At 36.8% G+C, this 23,386-nt stretch overlaps 1 protein-coding gene across 2 annotated transcripts in view; it reads right to left on the bottom strand.

The window, feature by feature from the left end:
- The window catches only part of macrod2 (mono-ADP ribosylhydrolase 2), a 571,390-nt gene that overhangs the window by 534,011 nt on the left and 13,993 nt on the right, over positions 1-23,386 (bottom strand). For both annotated transcript variants that reach the window (XM_082154293.1, XM_082154292.1), the window contains exon 3: positions 22,772-22,873. In XM_082154293.1, coding sequence (XP_082010419.1) covers positions 22,772-22,873 — 102 coding nt within the window. The remainder of the gene's footprint in view (positions 1-22,771; positions 22,874-23,386) is intronic.

Here is a 23,386-nt window from a genome sequence, read left to right as displayed (position 1 = left end):
TCTACTGTTAGCTAGTTAGCCGAGATCCTTAAATTAATAAAAAAAAATCCCACTGGATTGCAATCAAGAGAGCTAAATTAATACTTAGAACATTCTCCTTGACACCTCATTTACATTATATTTCTTTATATGCTCAGTCACACAGTAAAATCCCTCAAGTACAGTATTTTCAACAACGTTAGCCCCCATAAACCCAGCCAACAGCCCAAAAAAAAAAAACAAGGTACGAAATGAAACTATCCATTTAGCTTTTTTGAAAAAATAACGTAATCAGAAGGTAACGTTCAGAGTAATCTGTTAACCGCTAATTATAATCAGAGGATTTCCATAATGAAAACCAGACATAACCGCTTATGCCAAAAAGTAAAGCCTCCTAGAATGCGTTCAAATGGTCCGTGAGCACGTATGTTTGGGGTAAGAGGTGAGGGAATGAGAAGAAGCCTAAAAGAAAATTACACCAAGTTGGATAGTCAAATTACTGCTTTCCGCTGACGGTCCCTGTTGGTAAAAGAACCACAACAATATCGCCTTCAATTACCCATCCATACATGGTCAAGTGAGGAGAACGTGCGGTGCCATTAAGAAATAACCTTGTGGTTGCTTGGCAGCAAGTGGGGCACTTGAAGGATGAGGATCAAATCTTGGACCACTCCATTAAACCTCAAAACATTTCATTAACAGCCACTCCAGCTCCTGCTCAGATTGTCACTGTGCACTTAGGCTCTCATCCTGAATAAAGGCCTCTAACTTCATTTTTCAATTTGATTCAGAATCATATCAGACATTTGGAAGAGTCCTTGAGCAATCGTTCGAGTTGAAGTTTCTGGTAGAGAAACGGGTGAGATGCAGTTGATAAGGAGACTTGGAGGACACTAACATCTCAACCATTTTGATCATCTCACTCGGATGTGTTCTTTAGCTCCCATTTTTAGATCCATGTATGACACAGTGCTGTTGGCTTTTTATAATGATTAATACTCTCATGTCTTTGATTTATTTCTTGTCCCTACTGTTTTTTTGAAAACTCATTACGGAAGAGCACAGCTAAAAGTGCATCCTTCATGCCCCCTACCAACTCTGGGCTCTAGACTGTGACCAAATCTTTTTCTGACGGTGTGACAATTTTGTTAGAGGTCGCACTGGTGCCACCACTACGTTGCCCAACTGATAAGAGCTGCCATTTCTGTTATATATTTGAGAAACATCAAACGGCAAGCGAAAAGAAAGTGAAAGGAAACCAAATTACTCGTTTAAGTGCAAGCTTAGAACAGGTTTACTCGCGGGCCATTCTTGATTACACACAGAACCATTACTACACAGCGCTGGGAGATCCAGTGAGAAAGTGTTTAAATTCACCGCAAAATTAAAAACATCGAAGCGAGATAAAATGGGAAGCATTTAAATTCGGCGCAGAATTCTGTTATAAACAACACATATCAGATCAAACCGCACTGACGTGGAAACCAGGAGCAACATTGTGCCATGAACAAAGTTATAGAGTGCATTTCAGTCCATTACATTTTTTTTTTTTCAATTTCCATCTCAGGGTTCATACAACCTTTTGAGAGTGAAATTCAAGCACTTTTCAAGGGCTTCCAAGTGCTTCACACCTCTAAATATTATCCAATTTTTATGTTATTTTTAATGTGATGATTTTTAAAACTAAAAGTTTAAAGATGTAAGAAAACAAAAACTTTGTGGCAAACCAGCACTTTTATAAAAAATACATGAAATGACCACTATAACCATGGCATGCTCTCAAATGTTTGTCTTGAGCCATGAACTCACCCCCAAAATGGCAGACATGCAAAAAAAAGATGGAGAGCATTTATTAAGGCCCAACGAGGAATACATGTAGATGGAAACCAAAAAGTGGAAACCAGGTCTTCATCTTTAGAAATGGGAGCTCAAAGGGGGGCATGTTGATTTTCCTGAATTACCAGTCACAGACTCTCATGATGCCCTTGTGTAAGGAGAAAGTAATGTCTGTGTGATGAATCATTTGGCTAATGTTAAAAGTGAAACTGAGTAAGCTGAATGCATAAGCATAAAGTAGTGATGTGACCTAGCCTAGCTGTGGATGATGGCTCTCACGTTAGATAGCTACCAAGTACTAGATAAAATTATGCTAGGTTGTGGTTAAAGCAATGAAGTCATAACATCAATGTGAACCAAATAGGGATGCCAAAAAAAGGGATATTCCAACATTTCTAATTACCAATACATTTATTGAAAAACAAAATTATTGTGACAAACATATGCACACTGTCACTCAGCATCATATACTGTACCAGATGAGACACAGGGCCCACGACCAATCTAAATTATCCAGATAGAAATGTATTGCCCATTTTCAATGGAAAGTGCCCAAGCAACAATCGCTCGGCAAGATTGCCCAGCAGCAACATTGCTCAAAAAGTTGCCCTGTGTATCATCACCTTCAGTCTCTCAGTAAGACTGCACCAGTCACAAAATCCCATCCTGATTTTGTTCCTTATACTGTAGTTTTGTTTTGTTGGCTTAATTCAAGGACAATTAAGTGTGTCACACAGATCTTAAGACAGAAAAAAATTAGGCATTGTAGATAAACTTACGATGATGCATTTTCCAAAAAAGGTTTAAATGTTTTTAGAAGATGCACAATCCATTTTCTAATAAACATATTAGCCTGTTTGGCCCATGGCAAGTGCTATCTTTGGACCCTGTGTGTAGTCACGGGCATGAATATATTGGCTATTCTATAATAAATTTTAACATCTGTCACTCAATCAGATTTCAGACCTGGAATATGGTAATCCTGCTTCACTGAATAATATTGTCTAGCTGAAACACTCCAGTTCTCATTTTAATGTTAGCTAGACTAGCAATGCCAACTGCTGCCATCACAGAGTTTGGAAACCATGAGAGAGACAACAGCAAAGAGACTCCAAAAAAATTCTAAACGTAAAAAGGAATTCAATTCGCACTGCATCCAAAATTCACTTGGCAAACAGAAACAGCAGTCTGTTGATCCATGTTAAAATTGCACAGCAGAACACTGTAATTGAAACAGCAGCTGGTGTTTGTGAGGTTTGACTCTCGTAACTGAAAGACTGATAGTCAATAGGGAGCAGTCCTGTCTTCTTCTGACCTACAGCCATCCTCCATTTTGTTTAGTTTGTGCTTTTTTAACATCTCCGTAGGGCCAACCGCCGGCCCAGGCCAAGTGCTCGATTTACAGCAAATGACAGCTTTTATATCAGAGATGACAGGCAGGTCTGCAGCTGTGTCTGACATTGATGAGACTCTGGAGACAAGGCAGTGTGACGGTGTCAGTCAATTCCATTCAGAAATCCTCTCTGCAATGCGCTAGGCATTACAAACCCTTGGAGATAGCTGACTCTCCTCTCCTCCAGAGTGAAAGAACTGCTTCTCCTCAAAATCTGATTCTGGCAAGTTTAGGAGAACATGTTATTTTTCTGAAACTTTATACAGTGTTTTGTTTTGGGGGGCTTTTTATGTGCTTTGAAGCAGAGAAACTGTGCACAAAATATAAAAATAATAGCCTATGTCGTAAAAGAGTTTATTGTGGTTGGAAGTTAGAGTTGACCCACTCTTGAAGGAATGTAAAAAAAAAAGGAATGACCTGGTTTTAATTTAATTAAGAGATTTAGGATGCTCTGAGTGAATTGAAAAAATAGCATATAAAGCTTTCATTGTTAAAACAAATTCATGATTACAGAAAATATCTGCAGTGTACTCTTTCAGTGAGATTTCCTGGAAAATGTCTGTTTTCTGAATCCAAGGGGTCAACGTTAGCTGCTGTTGGTAGATGCGGTGACTTCAACATTATGAGAGCATTGATGGCTATTCAAATGCAACATAACAGAGTAAACAAAAAAACAAGACTTGTATGTTTCCGTACTTGCCGTGATGAGTTTCAGTATAGACTAAATAAATCACATGCATTTACAGAATTTACTCAAATGTTTCCACTGAGTGGCCATGAAACAAAGATTGTAAAAATCCAGGTTGTGCGTCTGCGGGGCTACCATTGAGATAATTTGTCAATCATGAATAGTTTTCGCCAGGTATTAAAGACCTCCATGCCTGCACTGCCTTTGATTTAAATTAATCAAAATGCATACGTGTAAGGTTGCTCAAACAAAAAGCAAAAAAAATTATCCCACAGATTCACAGTGTATACACTTTTCAGGGAACCTTGAAATGGCTTAATTGATTCTACAAATTAAGCAAAGATAGGAAAGTATTTTTACTAACTAACTAACATTTAAGTTCAAAAACTTTTCTCATGACAACAATAGTACTACATTTTATTAAAATACAGGTTATTATAAAGGAAATCTACCTTTAAAACACTTGCCTGGTGGTAATAATAATACATTTAATATTATAATAATAATAATAATATACATAAAATAATATATTTAATATTATCATCATCATCATAAAAATAATTCAAATTGTTATAATATTTAATAATAATAATAATAATAATAATAATAACAGTTGTTGCTGATACCAGGACCACAACCATTATTATTACTATTATTATTATTATTATTATTATTATTATTATTATTATTATTATTATTATTATTATTACTACTATTATTATTATTATTATTATTCAATATTAATAAATAACATCTCGAGGAAATATTTGATTGTTTTAAATCAAAATGTAAGGTCTAATTTCAGATATCCCCCATAGCCAGAGAATTGAGCTATGAGCTAAAAAGTATGAGCTATGGCCCTCTTACTCCCTTCGAACGTCCCCTTCTACTGTGCCAAACATTTCGGTGTGCCCGCACCGTCCTCAGAACCTTGCACTCCTGATATTTAAATTCAGAAGTGACCGTGAGCAATTATTCCATGTCTTCCCCTCTCTGCTAACTGACACTGCAAAAAAGCCGACGTGACATAGGCTTTCCACGATAGGGCCTGCTCTTAGCCGGTGTAAATTACTCTGAGGATTTTTTCCCCTGATTCTTGATCTCACGTTGCTGTCTATTCACTACCAATGCATCACAGCTTCGCTTTCAATTAAACTGTCCACTTGGCAGCCCTTCGGCCAATGTCATCACTCAGATGCTCACATTCAGGGCTTGTTCTATCAGAGTTGTTGCCGTACGAATGTGAACAGCGAGTGCTCTGAGCAAGGTTCCTTGTAAAGAGCAATGTGGAGGCGTAGGCAGAAATGGGGTGAGAGTGGAGAACAGAAATAAGAAGAGACAAGTAATGCTTCATACATGTGTCAAGATGACGGCAGCAGTTAGTAGCCTTGTCACTTCCTGTTAAACCATCCACCTGTATAAACTTAACACTATGTTAATTAATCATTAAAGTAAACCACTTCATTCAGAATGCACACCAAACAGTGTTATACAAACGATATTAGACTCTGGTCTGCTCTTCCAACTGCAAGTGGACACAACAAACATGCAATTAAGTTTTCATGACTAAAAAGAACGTCTCCGTTTGCCGTTCTTGCTTCTACTATTTGCTGTGACAGCTGGTGCAGTTCTGAGAATAGCACTATAAATACATTTTCCCTATGAGGCAAAGACACCTTGTCTTCCTGTTTGTCAGAGTAACAGAATCCATGATGAAGAAAAAAAAAAAGAAAGAAAAAAAAGCACCAAACGACAAAAACGGCAGAGACATTTATTCAGTCTCTTTCTCCCCCCTCCTTTTTTCACTCTCACATTAAAACGGTGAATGACATTCTTTCAAATCAATCAACACCTGCTTGCCGGAAGGATTGAAAGAAAGAGAGAGAGAGAGAGAGAGAGAGAGAGAGAGAGAGAGAGAGAGAGAGAGAGAGAGAGAGAGAGAGAGAGAGAGAGAGAGAGAGAATTAAGGAATGTGCAAGTCTGCTTGCTGTTTCATTAGAGTTGAGACATTTGAGAGTATCTGTTGGGTTGTTAAGAATGGAGCCTCTGATGTTTCATGGCATGTCTAACTCAGGAGATGACTGGAGATAATTAACGCGGTGACATTCAGTCTTAGCTGTGGAGATAAAAGGCGTCGAGCTAAACAATCCCAGAAAGTTGGTATCTTCAATAGTGAAATAAATTGTCCATTGTGTGATCAGTGAGTCTGGTATTATGATAAGTTATTCAACACAAACACTTCCACTTGATGCTCCTAAGGGTTCAGATTAACTTATCAGGGGGTTCATTCTGCGATAATGATGGTCCGTGTGTTGACATTTGCTGTCTTTAAACTACAAAAGCAGCAGTGAAACAGCATCTGAAGAGGCATACATGGCACAAAAGGTATTTCCACCGTTTAATGCTACACAAAGGTTGCATGAATGCATTTCCTCAGAAATTACAATTAAAGGAATAAAATCAGGTTAAGACAAGGACCTCAATATGAAATAAAATTATAAATTAATGTTTAGCGTGTGACAAAATGATGCATCCCTTTTCCTACGACTAGTTTAAAAATTCTTTCTTATTTCACAATTCACATAAACTTTAAGACATGTTTAAACAACATCTTATAACTTTAGCAGAAAAACAGTTTTAAAGTTGGTAAGATTCATATTCATGAATCAGTTCATTTCAAAGAATGCATTAGTTTGCATCATCACTCAAATTGTTCAAGCATCTGAACATTTTTTAACTAGATATGTGCTGTATTTCATGCATTAAACATTTTTAAACTATTTGGTTACAGTGGATTTGTGCTTCATCCTTCATTTTAAAGGATAGTTTCTTCAAATAAGTATAATATTGCCATTTATTTACCCTCATGTCATTCCAAACCTGTATAACTTTGTTGAACAAAATAAATTGTACTCCATATACTGGAAGATATTTTGAGGAATACTGGGGTCCAAACAACACTGGAGCCCATTGACTTTCATTCTATGGATATGAGGGTGATTAAATCCTGACATAATTTTTTATTTTTTGGGTGAACTGTTCTCTTAATTTATTCCAGAGCAAATACATAAAAAGACATGCACTGAATATCGCCTATTTAAACTTTTTAATCGTCACTTGATTCATATATTAGTGAAAAACACGAAAAAACTAAATAAAAATCACCATATTGTCCCTTATTTTTTCATCTAATTTGGAGGATAAACTTCATCTGCTCTGATTAAAAGCGCTTTTCCCTTTCTGTCAAAATAATTGTTTGCCCTACTGCCAGACATTTTCTCAAAACAAACAAGGCTATTAGTTTTGGCTACTGCTTACAGCGAGCTGACAGGAAACAAGGAAGCATGTGATAATTTTGCATCTTTACATAGAATTTGCATCTTCATTTGTATTGATCTTGAATAATTTTCCAACATGTAGAATTTCTCCTTTATAATTATCCAACATGTAGAATTTATGTTTATGTCAGTGTTTCACAATCTTTTTTTGTCTTGCGTACCCCCATCTGATGCCATTGTTGATTTGAGAAGGCTGCATTAAAGCCAAAGTACAAAAAAGCCGATTAATCTACAGTAGTCCTGTCAGGTTTCCAGTTCCAGTTCTGAACTAGAAAAAAATATATATACGTTTCACCTTCTTTTGTCTCTCATAGCATGTCAAAACATGTGAGCGTTGGACATTCTGAGGTACTTAAGACTTGTTCCTGTCACATTGGCAGCCTAAATCAGCAGCCTTAAAGACGGTTGGACTTGCCAACCATGCCATCAAAGGGCAACAAAACAGCATGCCGACAAGCTTTGCCACCTATGAGGCTATGCTTAGTCACTTATTTGGCCATTTCATCATGGTAATGGCTGCAGCTATCATCCCATTATGTGCCGAAAAGCCTGAGAAGGATAAACAAATGCAGTTTGCGTAAGGTCACAAATTCTGAATTGTGCTTCAAGTGCTACAAATCAACAATTTCTGCATCTCCTCTACATGATCCTGTGATCTAGAGACTTTACACATGTCTCTTTCACCATCTCTCACTATCACTCACATGAACTTCAATCAGACAATTCAGCCATTGTCTCCATTGGCTTATTTTAAATAAATGAAAGTAATCAAGCCTGTTTACAAAGACCCTAGGATTAATATTCATTTAAAAATACCCAAATCAACACAGGTGATAAAATAAGAACCTGAAACAACTTAAGGGAATTCAATTATTGGATCTTGCACCTTCCAAAATCCTGCCATTACCACATGGAGAAGATATTAAGACATGTGTTATCGTGGGTTCAATTAAGGGCTAGTTGAGAAAACCAATAAACAGAATAGTGCTACCAGAACACAAAACAGACTTTACCAATTGTATACAAGGCAGCCAATGCTTTCCTTTTAGCTCTCTCTGTCTTGTCTTTATCTCTCTTTGCTGCACAATATACAAAAAAGTGTGTGTGTGTGTGTGTGTGTGTGTGTGTGTGTGTGTGTGTGTGTGTGTGTGTGTGTGTGTGTGTGTGTGTGTGTGTGTGTTCAATAGAAGTTTGAGAGCGAAGGTCAGTAGGGCATTATATCACAAACTTGTGAAAATGTCATACTCCATTAAAAAAAAGTTGTACATTGTCTTAGAAAATTGTCACGTTGTTAATACCTTGTTTAATCAACTTAAAAATTGACAGAGGTGGTGTTGATGCATTTTGAACTTCTAATAAAAAGTAAGTAAAACAATATATATGTTTTACGCATATGTGTGTTTTCATGCTACATATATAAGGATTTTTCAATCACTTTTGACATCTTGAAAACTTGAATACAAGATTTAAAACAATCAATACAACTCTTCTGTTGTATGCATTAAAACATCCATCTTTGAATCTATCTGATCATGGCTTTTACCAACCTTCAAGTGTTATGATGTGAAAGCAAAGAGAAAAAAAAGAAAAGAAAAAAATGGACTGTTTATGAATTAAAATTCTCAAATACTGACCAATTTGGAAATGATACTCTCAGATCACCAAATAAACTCTCAGATCATGATGTAAAAAAATACATCCATTCAAAAAAATAAAGTCATTTATTGGTTGGAAAAATGGTTTAGGAATTTTTCTGTAAAATGCTTGGCTTGATGGTAATGATCGTGGTATTATGGACAGTAATTCTTTGTTATAAATAAAATCCAAAATATTATAAAAGTTAACTTAAAGTCGAAATTGAATTTGTTTGTCTTTTAGTATGAATATGTTAGCCTTAAAGGGATAGTTCACTTTGAAATTAATTTTTGGTATGTTTTAGCTTACCTCAAGGGCATCCAAGATGTAGGTGTCTTTTTTTCCGCAGTAGTTTCAATTTCAAGAGTCCAAATTAAAACAATTCCCCGTCGTCCAAATTAAACAATTCCCCATCGTAAGTACACATTGATGGCCTAAGACACGAAACGAGCGGTTTGTGTGAGAAAACGAACAGTATTAGATGTCGCCTTAAAGACATTCGTTCCAATGAACTGCCGTAGACAAGGCGACATCTAGTGTGTATATATCTATGCACCAGTCTGCGCACACGTCAGATCAGATCACTCGGACATGGCTGTGTATAAGTGGTAAAAACGATATAAATACTGTGTGTTAATATATGTATAAATACATAAATATGTTTATGTTTATCTATAAGCTAATGTGCTCCAAAACAAGACAAAATTAGCATTTAGAACATATAAGCAATATAAGCATTCAAAACTTACAGTCTCTCATTTTCACCAATATGGATCAACAATTTTGATGACATCACCCCGCACTTCAGCTTCTCATCAGATTTTCTGTCCAATCAAATGCTCTCTAGAATCTATAGCATCCCGCCCTCAAATAGACGCTGATCGGACACTTGTTTACACTATTACTATTTTATATATGGTGAATGGCACATAGTGCACTATATACTGTAGGTGATAGGAAACGATTCAGACAGTGTAAATATGCTTTATATTGGGGCGAATGAAGTCTGGTTTCGCGTTAGTGTCACGCGAACCGCTGTAGCACACACACAGTCTGCTCCAATCGAAAGACACGACAGTACAAAGTACATATAGTATCATTTGCGCGAGTTGGCGAGAAAACATATCGAACCCATTTGAATTCTACACAGAATACTTTATTTTTAAAACGATATGGAGGAGATTAGGAGGAGAAATGGTTAGACAGACTCGACATTAGAAACAGCACTGACGAGTGGAAGAGACAACACCGGTGCCATGCATGCACAAACATACATTTCAAAACGACATCTACAAAAACTACACTTTTCAAACTACACATCCACAGCATGTTTATCATCACTGTTTTGCTTTAATAACAGTTTCATATTAAATCTAAAGGGAGGATCTATTTGACTTTGGCTGTCAAAAGCTGTCAAATGCGGCTTTGCCGAGCTAAACGGCTCTGGCCGAGCGGTTATATAAATGAAACGCTATTGGCTTCTTTTTTTTAAAGGGGGAGGAGCTGCTCAATATGTCCCGCCCTGTCTTTATGTTTCAGTTGAAATTACATCATCACATGTTTCAAGGCACTTCAATGAAAAATAAAATAAAATAAAGAATAAGGCAAGATTATTTTTTTTATTTATTTAATTAAATAATAATGTCTACTTCCAAACTAGAGCATTTTTAAACCATTTACGGTTTAAAAATCATCCTAGGGGACAGAAAAGTTCCCTTAACTGAAGAACAACCCATACTGTATATATTCAAGGTTAAGCAGATGGGGGGAAAAAACTTCAAGGTTTGCATTCTAAGCTACTAATACTTTAAAATCATTATTCCACCAACTACATCAAACACTCAAACACCACCTCTGTAGTTAGCTAAAGCAGAGGTCCATACATCTAGTGTAAAGAGCCTGTCATCATGTGCTTTCCGGCCTGCTTTCATGCAATACTTCCTGGATTTGATTACAAAGAATTATTAGTCAGAAAACACATGAAGGCTTTTGAAATGTTATCTGCCCATAACAGCATTAAACTTCAGTTTGCTAAGCCGAAAAGTGTGGTTGGCTTATGTGGTTGTGCAATGAGAACAATAATATAACTCCTGTCAAGTCAATTGAAACTCATTTCCTAACAATCGCCATTTGTCTGGCATTAGCATACAGATGAAGGAGAACGAGAGAACAGCTATGAAGCACAGATCCATTCAATTCCATCTGTTAAAGTGCAGGACAGCTACACCACCATCAAAATCAATTTCCTCATACCATCATTTGATCTGCAATAGCGCACAGAAGCGCAGATAAAGTTACGCACTAACGTAAGGAAAGTGCAGACGCCTTTCAATTTAAACATCAAGTCTAAATTCCACCCATTAATGCTGTTTAATGCTGAGTGCTTTATAATTATGGGCTGTTAATTAAAGTTCAATTCAACTGCATTTATCCCAGAATTCAATACAGGCCCTTGATGGGGCTTCACGGCTCACTTTGCAAAGTATATATTAAAATATTCTCAGGCTGATTACAAAGCGGAGTGAGCAGAGGGAATGACTGACTGTTATGAAATGAGCGACAAACGTTTGGAGAGGTCCTTTATGGAGAAGGGGGGAAGAAAATCCAATTGTATCCCAGGCTTAGGGGTAATACTGGAAGGCGTAACTCTGATAAGCCCATTGGTGGTCTACATTAACCAACATGTCTTTTTCAAAGAGAAGAAGAAAACCCTCCGCTCTGCAAACAACCTCCTTCAAAAACAGCACATGCTTTCTGAAATCTGTATTTGTGGAGCGCTGAACGGCCCATTATGAAAATGTTCAGAGGGGCCATTACTGCAAATATTCCCACCGTGGGCATGTAACCAAGCACCTAATAAGCATTTCTGCTTAGGCACACAGATTACCATAGTCTTGAAGCTCGGAAGACAGACTTCAATAAACATCTGAAATGCTAGCCTTTAGTCATAAAAATGAACAAAATGGCAGGAAAAAATGAGGATGACATGGAGGCATCTGGGGAAATTAGCAGCAAAGCAGCAGCACAGACAACAGCAGCCAGCAGGTGACTGGGCTGAACTAACTTTTGGGAAAATTAGTTTCCACGAGAAGGAATGGGATGCTGTCAGCAAGCAATGAATGCATCATCGCTCTGTGCTTCTTTTGCCATGTTTATCTGTTTGCTTGTGCATGTTTCCACTCACCAAACCACAATTGAGGTTACATGTTTTGATTGATGCTCCATTTTCTCCCTCTTCCCTTTGTAAGACTGAACAGATCTGAAGAGATCACCTTTTTCCCTTCTTTTCAAAATGGTTTAAATTTTATTTTAGCCAAAAACCAACTGTATTTCTACAACTGCCCACGTGTACAAATATACACGTAAGCTACATCCCCTCATCTCGGTAACCTGAGACTAAAGTAAGACGAGAGCCATCCGTCACAACCACGACATCCCAGGAATACAAGCAGCTATCCAAACATGCGCTGTGGATTTGGTCAAAACAACAGAGATGAGCACTGGCAGTTTGCAGGTCTGAGCTGTTTTCTCAGGTTACAGTCAGCGTCAGGTTTCTCGTGGATGCACAGTGCCCTCTTTAGGCCAAAGTGTCAAACTGCCCAGTAGTTCCAGTGAAGATCGTCGTGAAGCTGGAAATACAGTGGGATCCAAAAGTCTGAGACCACAAGTGATACTTACACTTAGCACTTTACAAACTACATTATACTCCAAAGATAAAAAAAAAAAGAAATATGAATTTCAGAATGCCTGAGGATTTGGTATGTTCCACTTTCACATCGCAACATTAGGTTGAGCTGACACATTCCTCTTTGCACATTATGGCACTCAAATCTTCAACAAAAAAGCAAAGTCTCCTAAAGGAACCTGAAAATACCTGAGACAATCCCTGCACTTTTACTTTCAAAGGTTAAAGGTCAAGCCACAGATGTGCAAGAGTGCGAGACAGTTTCACAATTGAGGTCAGTTTCATTTCCATTTGCAATCAGCAATGCAAATTTTTTGGGGGGAAAGGCAAGCAAGAGAATATGTGCGTGTAGTATTACAGAAGGCCTTGAGCCTGAATCCCATCATGCTGACAATCTTAACAGGGCTTTAAAAGGGAATTCGGTTCTGCGCTCACACACACTCACACACAGTTATTTCACTGTTCATTAGAGCAGCAACTGCCATGGGCAGCGGCCATCGATTTTCATTCCTGATGCAACATTGCAACAATCACAAGTTTGCACATCAACTCACTTTCTACTGTCCAGACTGAACTGTGGACTTCGATTTGAACTCTTGTCAGTGTGTGTGCGTGTGCATATGTGTGCGCGCGCATGTGCATGTGTTTTAGAGGGTCTGTAATCAATATAAGTTTGAGAGCGAAGGTCAGTAAGGCATTATATCACAAACTGATTTTATTAAGTGCTAAAGCCTTGAACAGAAATACCAGACCAAAATGTCCATCTCATTTCCCTTCTTCATCCAGTCAACACAAACCAGTCCTCCCCCCACCAACAGCAGCACGCCACACTCTTTCTCTTGCTCACATCACTGCAGAATCAATACTGCTGAAAATGACTTAGACTTGAAGTCTTCAAATTGCCCATGCTCTCTTGCCCTAAAATCACAGACATCAAAGAAAAACATCCTTGAAACAAGGACTACTGTTACTGAACTTCTGCAATACATGTTTTATTGTGAGTTAAGAAGACTTCAAGCCTGACCAAAGTTTTCCATCTTGGCTTGGAGGACAACCATTGCCATCATTACTAATGCGCCTATTTTTCACATAGTGGCATTAATAGCAGTAATGGCTGCCTTCACTGATTTATACATGGTAATAAAGATTAAACATGGTAAAAACATGTTAAATTGAACAGATCACAACAACACTACTTAAAAAAACACTACTGCATGGGTGACGTATCGAATATTATCAATATGATTGCAATAATTTTTTTGGCAATATAAAATAAGCAATATTGTGAATATCGGAATGGTTAATGCATGTCTTCTCTGGCCATTAAGTTTCCTAAAGAGCATGTCCTATAGAACACAGGTAATTTTGCGATCCCTCCTTGAGAAAGAACAGAGATGTTTTAATTTTCATTACAGTAGCAAAACAGTGTAAAAGAATGCAAAGTTGATTTGCTTCTGTGAATCTGTTCAAAATTAAAATAAATTAATTTATACATCTCAATTATTTAAAATGTATGTTGTTAAGTGACAGTGAAGACAAGTTTCAAAAGATTTCAATTTAAAATAAATTATGTTCCTTTAGACTAAAAATATTAAGCAGCTTTTACTGTTTTCAACATTGATAATAATAATAATAATAATAATAAATGTTTCTTGAGCACCAAATTAGCATATTAGAATGATTTCTGAAGGATCATGTGACACTGAAGACTGGTAGCCTGGTAATACCTAACTCTGCTACTTCGCTTTGCTTCGTAGACAGAGTCTGGAAGGGCATAATAGAAAAGCGTTTTCTTTTTCGCGGGGGGGGGCGCTTGTCTGAAGTTTAAAATCATTAATTTCAATCAATAATCATTAATCATTAAAATCACGACTTTTGCAGATTATGTTAATTAAATCTACGCATCCACGGTACAATCAGCGTCTACGTCACGGCTCTCAGCCCGCCCTCGGTTCCTTGATTGGCCGGCTGTTTTCAGGCCAGAGGAAAACTGATAGACAGGTCGCTATCTCAGACTGAGTACTGAAGCGAACTAAAATTGAGCGGAAGTACGAAGTCTGACGTAGTCAGGCTAGAAGACTGGAGTAATGATGCTGAAAATTCAGCTTTGCCATCACAGGAATAAAATTACATTTTAAAAATGTACTAAAACAGAAAACAGTCATTTTAAATTATACAAATATTTTATAATATTATTGTTTTGCTGTATTTACTGAATTAAAAAACATTTATAAAAAAAACTTGTAAACCTCAAAACTTTTGAATGGTAATATACATATAGTCCTATTGAAAAAAAAAACTATGAACTGGAAAAAAAAAGATTCATTAAGAGCAAAGATATCAGGCAACTAATATGATTGCATAGTGATCAATAAGAGAGAAAAAAAATGGAGGGGAAAAAAAATGGAGGGGAAAAAAAAAGGGGGGGGGGGGGGTTGTTTGGTAAGCTGGATCCTTCCATTCTCCAAACTGCTCCTTCATCAGGGTCGCACCCGTCCACTGAGTCAATGGCTGTCAAGCCGGATCTTGTTCTAGCTATATTGCCCAGCCTTACTTACAGGTAGGCCTATCTGAAAACATAATAAAATTAGCCCAAATATTTAAACTAACATGCATGGAGATGGGTGTGTGTAGAACTTTGTGTATGTTAGGAGTTCTACTGGTGCACGCACCATGTGCCTGGTCATTACCTTCTAAACAGAGGTTTTCAAACTGTGGGTCAGAGTGGGAAGAGCAGTCACTTGGCTGCAGCTAAATTTACATTTCAGTGAATATTAAATAGAAAGTGTTATATTGCTTTGTGTGCAATTTAATTATATAAATATCAGCATTGTGTTTCATGAAGCACGCGCGTTTTCAGCGTCTCAGAGTGACTCGGTTTATTAAGCTGTTCGGTGCGCATTATTAACGGGAAGAAACTTGTTTACTCCAATCACTGCGCTGTATTCTGCTTTACACCAGAGAATTCAAATGTCGCGAATGGCTGATTTAGGTCTGGGCTGCGTTTCCCAAAAGCATCCTGAGCTAAGTTGATCGTAGAGACTATTAGTGGCAATGTTTCTAGATCCAATTAGGCCTATGATGCTTTTGGGAAACGCATTCATCTCTGTCGTCTGCTCAACTCAGCGCTGTTTTCTTAAGAGATATGGTTGTAAGAGTGCGTTGTTTGCATCCCCCCGCTACCTACCAACATAAGGAAAAAAATTTATGTAAAAAGCATTTCATATGTACACACACACACAAAAGCGTTTTATGCGCTGAACACCCAGTTTAACAACACTCGCAGCGTGGATCGCAGTTCATATCCGGACAAGCGTTTGATAGTTTAACGTCTGTAAATTAAGAAATTTTAAATATTAGTAATACGTAAATATTAGTACTAAAATTTTACTTAAATTTTAACATCTTAAAATCAAAGTAAAATTGTAGTACTAATAACTAATAGTACTAATATTTAGTACTGGTTTAACTTTTGATTAAGATGAAGCTTACAGTAGGCTTCATTACTTCATTTACTACAGAATTCATTATAAATAGCCTAACTACATAATTTATTTCTGTAAATTTGTTCTGCCATGTCTGTGTAAATCAGTTGAGGCAGCAGACTGAAACTACTCGGTTATTCTTCATATCATTACAACATAGCCATTAGGCTGCTATTTTAATCATTAGCAAAATATCTGATAATGTACCAATTAAGCTAGGTGAGTCCTGGAATGAAAAAGTTTGGGAACACCTGCTCTAAAAGATACATCACGGTGTATACATTAAACGAAGAGAAAGAAAATGAATGTGAATTTACTTTAGCAAATCAAAAGATACCTTTTGTTGCTTCTAGCAACATAAGCTCCGCTTTACATCTTAGGGTCCTTTTTTGATGATGAAAGACTAAACACTGGCCCTTTTTCCCCCCCTTTGCAAGTCGTGTTGATAAGGAGTGCTCTTTTCCCACTTTCAAAATGTCAATTACAAAAGAGCCGAGGCCCGTCTTCGGTTAAACATGCAAGTGCTCTCCATTAAGCTTTGTGACTCATAGAACATTTAATGTGCAGAGTGCATTAGACTCCATTACTGCATTCGTCTGTGGCTACGTCTCACCACGCTACAGGGCAAAAGACACAGTTTTCTGTTTCTTTCTGAACAGCTCTCATAATTACAAACTAACACTCTCCCCTCCTGAGCACTAAGCCTGCACGACATCTTCAAATGGTGAAGTGCTCAACCATATGCTTCACACAACTCAAGTTTAGTTGTTTTTTTACATTTTTATTTTTAGTTTAAGTTTTAATGTTGACTTTGTTCTCATTTTTTGCCAGACAGATATTTTTGGCACAAGTTTCAATGCTACATTTAGACGCTTCACCATCTGACCGCTCTGTCAGACAGCTTTTTTTTTTATCCAGTGTTTGTTTTGCTTGCTTTGCAAACCGACACCTTGTGTGAAAACAAGAAAGAGAGCAATTAAAATTTCTGCACCTATCACGACCCTGATGTCAGTTGCTATTTCAATTAGCAGCTCTGACAAGAAATTTATTTCTATGAAAAAATAATTGGCCATCCAGAGAGTGATTTAAAAACCCATTTAACATGCTTACAGCCTCACCTCTCTCAGCATGCAGCATGAAGCCGCCCAGAATTAATTACTGTTGCCATTTAATTTCATGCTGCCTGACATTTCCAATGCAAACTCTACAGGGCCTGGTGTAAAACCAGCACACTTTATTCACTTACATTGCTGTATTAAAAAATGTTTTGGTTTTCAGTGACTCAAATGGATGTGAAGGCAACAAAAGTCACAAGGAGAAGATCTCCAGAATTAGATGCTAGATTCGTTCCCAATCTATTTCAAAGATGTCAAGCAATTCTCCAAGACACTTCAGACAATGAATCCTAAAGAGTTAACAGACCAAAAGAGAATGATGCTGCCTCCAGATAACTATTTCGTAACATTTCCGTATGCATTTAAATAATATTTCAAATCAGCCATAAAAATCCCATATATGTAGTTTCTTAAATGCTTTTTTAACTCTGTTTAAGTAAATTTGAGGTTGGGCCAATGCACATAGTACCATGAAGTACCATGCGCAAATTGCAGGACACTGACTGTTTCTATGGGAACCAGAGCTTCTAATGAAAGCTGCAGTGATCGGATTACTTTACCAATTGGTCAGTGGCATTTTTTTTATTTACAAGGTGGGAATTATTTCACCATATTGCATTGTAGTTTTAAGATTTTAAGTTTTAAGTTTTACAGGAAACATTCCCCCAAAAAGTCTATCATTCTGAAGCCAAAAAATAGAGTTAAAGGGATGGTTTGGAGAGTAACTCCGAACCATCCTTTTAACTTTTCAGTGAAGAACACAAAATATTAGCCTCTAAATAGCTACAATATGCCTACAGAAGTTGAATGTACCAATTTGATGGTGCTTTTTGGCCTTTTCATGCTTTTCCAGTCATTATTGGAAAAGACTAAAAGCATTATATAAAAAATAAAAAAATAAAAAAATGCATGTCAGCAGCCATACCTTTCTAATACAGAAAGAATAAAAACGCCAGATAAACTAATCCTGCTCACCAAAGTCCTCAAACTCAAGCTATGGAATATAATATTTTTATGATCTGAAGTAGGCCTTTTGAGCAAGGGCCTCAAGAGGATTCTTTATTGCAGTAATATTCCTCAACGCTAAACGCAATAAAAGAGCTGGAGAGGAGTAAAAACTATTATAATCGGAAGAGAAAAAAAAAGTTTGATGACCGGGCGGTCCTTGCGCCAACCTCTCTGCATAATTAGAAAAATAACCATGATAATCAGTCAATTTCATTCCTTTCTTAAGAGTTTTTATGAAGTTGTTTTTCTATGCGAGGGCCAGAAGAGAAGACTGTCAGATGTGCGAGGACAGCGCTGCTGCCTGATAGACTTATCAAATCTCAGAGGGATTGAAAGAAACTTTCCTTCATTCACCCGCTTTTTCTAGAGAAAGGCTCCATCCGAAATAGCATACTTCCGTACTATATATAGGTGAAAAACAGTATATGAAAATTCACAGTATTCATAAAACTAAAAGTACCAAAAAGTACATAGGTGAAAAGTAAGCAGGCGAAAAGTACCTGGATGACTTACTATTTCCAGCAAGAATCTGAAGAGTGCATCCAAAAAACACTTTACTATCCCATGAGAGGAGAGGAGTTGTAAATGTCAGTGTGACATGACATGGTAGGTCACATGACAAAGACAACATGGTGAATATAGGACGTCCGTCCAGATTACATTTATACTACACACATTCATTTTCAAACTGTCAATTCATCCTCAGAGGGAAGAAAGAAAGAGGACTTGCAGCTGGTATCAATTTATCAATACTGCAGAAAATAAGTATTGGAATCATTTCAGATATTTCAGTATCGATACGTATCGAAATATTGATCTTTTTGACAACACTGCTATCCAATACAATAGTTTGATTAAAGTGACTTGTAAAGTGTTTACAAGCCATTTTAATATGTAATCTGACATATTTCTGAGTTTAAAAATAACAGCACGTTGAAGAATAAAAAAGAAAAACACCCCAGCAACTGTTTTTTTTCTCAAGAGCACAATGCTGTAATCATTCCCAGCATAACTGCTGGAAACAAAAAGACAATTCCCCGCAATCGCAGAGATTCTTTCTGATTGTTCTTATCATCGCATTATAGCTTTGAGATGGAAACATCATTCCAGGAATCTAAACTCAAAAACACTGGAGCAAATGGGGCTTTAAGAATCATTTCAAAGCATGGTTGCAATAATGCGATTACTTTCCTGGCCTGAGCCACTGGCCTTTGATGGATGAACAGCCACCCGTCTGCATGATAAGTCGTCCCCCTCATACTCTGAAGCCTTTAAACCAATTACTTTCCTAATTCAATGCCACAAACCCTACAAAACAGGTTCGCATTATTTTATGCAACCACTGATGTGAAGAATGCGCAAAAAAAACTTGTTGAAATAAGGACAGAGAGAAGCTCAACCACAGTGCAACTGAACGCATGATTCGTTTTGCTTACTGTTGCAGTTTCACATCGGTATGATTGCGTCAGACCACGAGATTAGACAAGCGTCCCACTCAGCCTGTTCTCTCATTTCCTGTTTTCTTTGCTGACTGACCTTACTGCAACCTTGCGGAAAGTTTTAGAGGGGAAAGTTGTCTTGTATACAAAAGCAGTAGTCAAGGGACAACCACGGAAACTCTCTCAGGGTCTTTTAGGATTCAAACTCAAAGATCCTCTGAGGTAAAGCCTTCCCACTGGGTCCACGGTTCTGTCCCAGACCTCTGAAAACAATAGCCCTTTGTTCTAAACACCTAAAATACTTACAAATCCTTAAATTCCTGACAAATATTCACAACATAATGCAACACTGATTTTGCAGTGTCAGATAGTAAAAAAAAATTCATACATACATACATTATATACAAACATGAATGAATACATTTATATATATATTTATTTATATATATATATATATATATATAAATATAAATTATTCATTCATGTATGTATGTGTTTTTTTACTATATATAGTTTTATTTACTTTGACACTGCAAAATCAGTGTTGCATTATGTTGTGAACATGTGTGTTGCGTGTGTTGCGTGTGTTGCGTGTGTGTGTGTGTGTGTGTGTGTGTGTGTGTGTGTGTGTGTGTGTGTGTGTGTATTTATGTATATGTATATTAAGCATACAATTAATAATTTATATTATCGCTTATTTAAAAACAGGTTCATATTTAGCTATATCAGCCTGTAGTCCTACATCACTAGGGCTGGGTATCGATTCAGATGTTACAATTCGATTCGATTTCGATTCGCAAGCTCTAATTCGATTCGATTTCGATTCTCGATTCGATTTTCGATTTCGATTCTCGATTCGATTTTTCCAATTTCGATTCTAAATTAATTTCGATTCGACTCACTCAATGAATATTAAATACAAATCCTATATTTATTAAAAAAAGAAAAAGAAAAGAAAAAAAAGTGAACAAGTTTTCAAGTGTTTAATTAATAAAAAGAAATTAAGAGCTACAAACCTGTATATTAAACTCTTTTTATTTTAGGTACACTTGGGTACATTAAAACAGAACCCAACTCTATATTTCAAATGCATACAATGAATAGACAGGATTTTGATGCAAGATGAAAAATTGATGCTGAAAATTGGACAAGTCAGAACAGTCGCATGTCTTGATCAAACAGGTTAACTATCCTCACATAAACCCACATATAAAAACGTTGCATATAATATAATATGTGCCCTTCCTGTCTAACAGCTAGGCCATACAGAAATTGAATAAAATTATCAAACAGTCTGTGTTGCATTAATTATAAATTATATATTGACTAATCAAAGTTACAAAAGTTCTTTATTCAAGAGCAGTGAGTGTTTTTCTCTGTTCTCTTTGTTCTTTGATTAACTTAAATGACAGAGATAATTAGTGGCTACAGTGTACTGTCCCTTTAAGACCAGCCGCTGTTGACAGAGACGCGGAACTCACACGCGGACTCATTCTCTCACGAGGCACAACTCTTCACGTTCGTCATAAGACTGCTCTTATGTTATAAAGATACTCAACAAAAATACATTTTGGCATAATTGTGTGTGTTCTTCGTTCAAGCGCGAAAGATAATTCTATTCTGTGCTGTCTTGTGCGCACTCACGATATCATCGCAAGTTTTTCTGTCACAGTCACGACAGCATTTTGGCAGCATTTTGGTCATATAGCCTAATTGCGTATAGGCTTGTCATAGCGATTGCGATATGATTAAACGTGCAGCACTAATTGAGGTTATTTTATGATTTAGATAAAACTACCATAAAATCTCACAGCATTAGCTATAAAATTGAGTTTGCAAGCCTATGAACAGTGGAGGAAAACTAATACATAAAGATGGAAAAAAATCGATTCTTGGCGTTTGAGAATCGATTTTGAATCGACCACATTTTAAAAAACGATTAATCGAAAAATCGATTTTTTTGCCCAGCCCTATACATCACACTATGAAAACTGTAGAAATATCCTAGGAAGGGTATCAATATAAAAGGCAAGCTCCAGTGATAATGAATCTACTATAGTGTACAAGGTTCCTCTGCTCCCAGAACAGCAGTAAACTCAACAGAAGGTTTAGATTGGTCTAAATATCCCAAAGCTCACAGGCATAGTTACTTCAATTAGGCTGCATAATGCCTGAACTACATTGAGAGAAACAAAAAACCTCAATCCTTCAAAAACATATGTTTGTACATGTTATAGGCAGAGCACAATACAGCTGTTAAGAATTTCATTTGTTGTTAAAGATTCAATGGTCTAGAAAAAAAAAAAAAAAAAAAAAAAAAACATTTCACAGATGTTCTTGTCAAACAGACAGCGGTTTCAGACATGAACCGCAACACTATTTCCAATCACTCTCTGTGACGGGAATGTTAAACTATTCCTCTCCATGACTGATGCTGAGATAAGCATCAAGAGTGAACACATCTAATCAATGACAATCTCCCACACAGCATATACTAAATACTCTGCAGTGTCATCTATGTGCTCCCTCACCGCATCAGAACCCAATTAACACCCATCTATTTCTGCAGAACATCTACTAAAACACGGCTCCTTTCCATTCAGAACAAACTGATGGATTTTTACTAAAGAGGCAATAATGGGGCACAAAGTAAATAAGTTTTTACAATATGACAAGACAATTAACAAGCCAGAGAGACAGATAATACTATCTAACCCTGCAAACAAAAGGAAGAGTCATTTTTACAAGTTTGTATCTTGGTTTCCTGTTTCATCCTGAAAAGGAAACGCAACATTCCTGTGAAAGAACATTCACGGCAAATCAATACAGAACTATTATAAACAGGAAAAAAAAACAGGAAAATCCACAGTGGAGAGAAACACACACACTGTACAGAAATAAATATACATAAGCAGGAATCTCACATCCCATCCTGTAGAATGCATCAGAACCAAAAAAAAGAAAGAAAAAAAAAAGAAGTGTACCACTTATAGACACTAGAGGTCAGGCAAGGACAACAGATGCAAAGTGCATCAAAGACTATGCAAACCGTTCAGCTAAAGCAAACACTAAAATAAACTTGAAATAAAAATCACAGTGCAATAATTTTGCACTAAATCCCTTGCTAATGTACTAAAACTGTGAGAATTGATCAGAATCAGCAAACTTACCAGCATTCACTATGGCATCAACCTCCAGGATGGTGATGTCACCTTTGTACAGTGTCACTTTGTCAGCCAAGGAGAAAGACTGATGTTCTTCTTCCTCAGTAGCTGTAAGGTAACGATAGAGTAAAGTTAATTACACAAGAGCTACCATTTCAACTGCGTGTTGACTCTCGATATTGATCAGAAAAAAACAGTTTCATCAAAGGTCTTAAAACACTGTACTGACCAATATACACTCTGCAATCACTAAAAACTAAAGTTTTGAAAGATGGAACAGGACTACATGATATAAATTAAGAAGTGGTAGAGACCCTGTGGCCACTGGTCAAAAACAAATAGACTTTGTCAGAGATGTGGCCTGGTGGGTGAACGTACTAAAATAAAATAAAACCTCTCCCAGGAACTGGTATCTTCAGGTGCAAAACTTTCTAACTACTACCAGTAGAACGTTTGGACAAATTTGACTGATTTGTTTGATATCAATTGTGCCCATCTACTACATCACGGTTTCCACAATATGATTAAGCATCACAACTGTTTTCAACTGATAAACAATCCTTCAGAAAATTGAGTAATAAATGCTAAAAAAAAAAAAAAATTAAATCAGCTTTGCCATCA

Source organism: Leuciscus leuciscus, assembly GCF_965113295.1.
Source record: "Leuciscus leuciscus genome assembly, chromosome: 22".
NCBI classification, from domain to species: Eukaryota; Metazoa; Chordata; class Actinopteri; order Cypriniformes; family Leuciscidae; genus Leuciscus; species Leuciscus leuciscus.
This window is presented reverse-complemented; position numbering and strand designations above follow the sequence as displayed.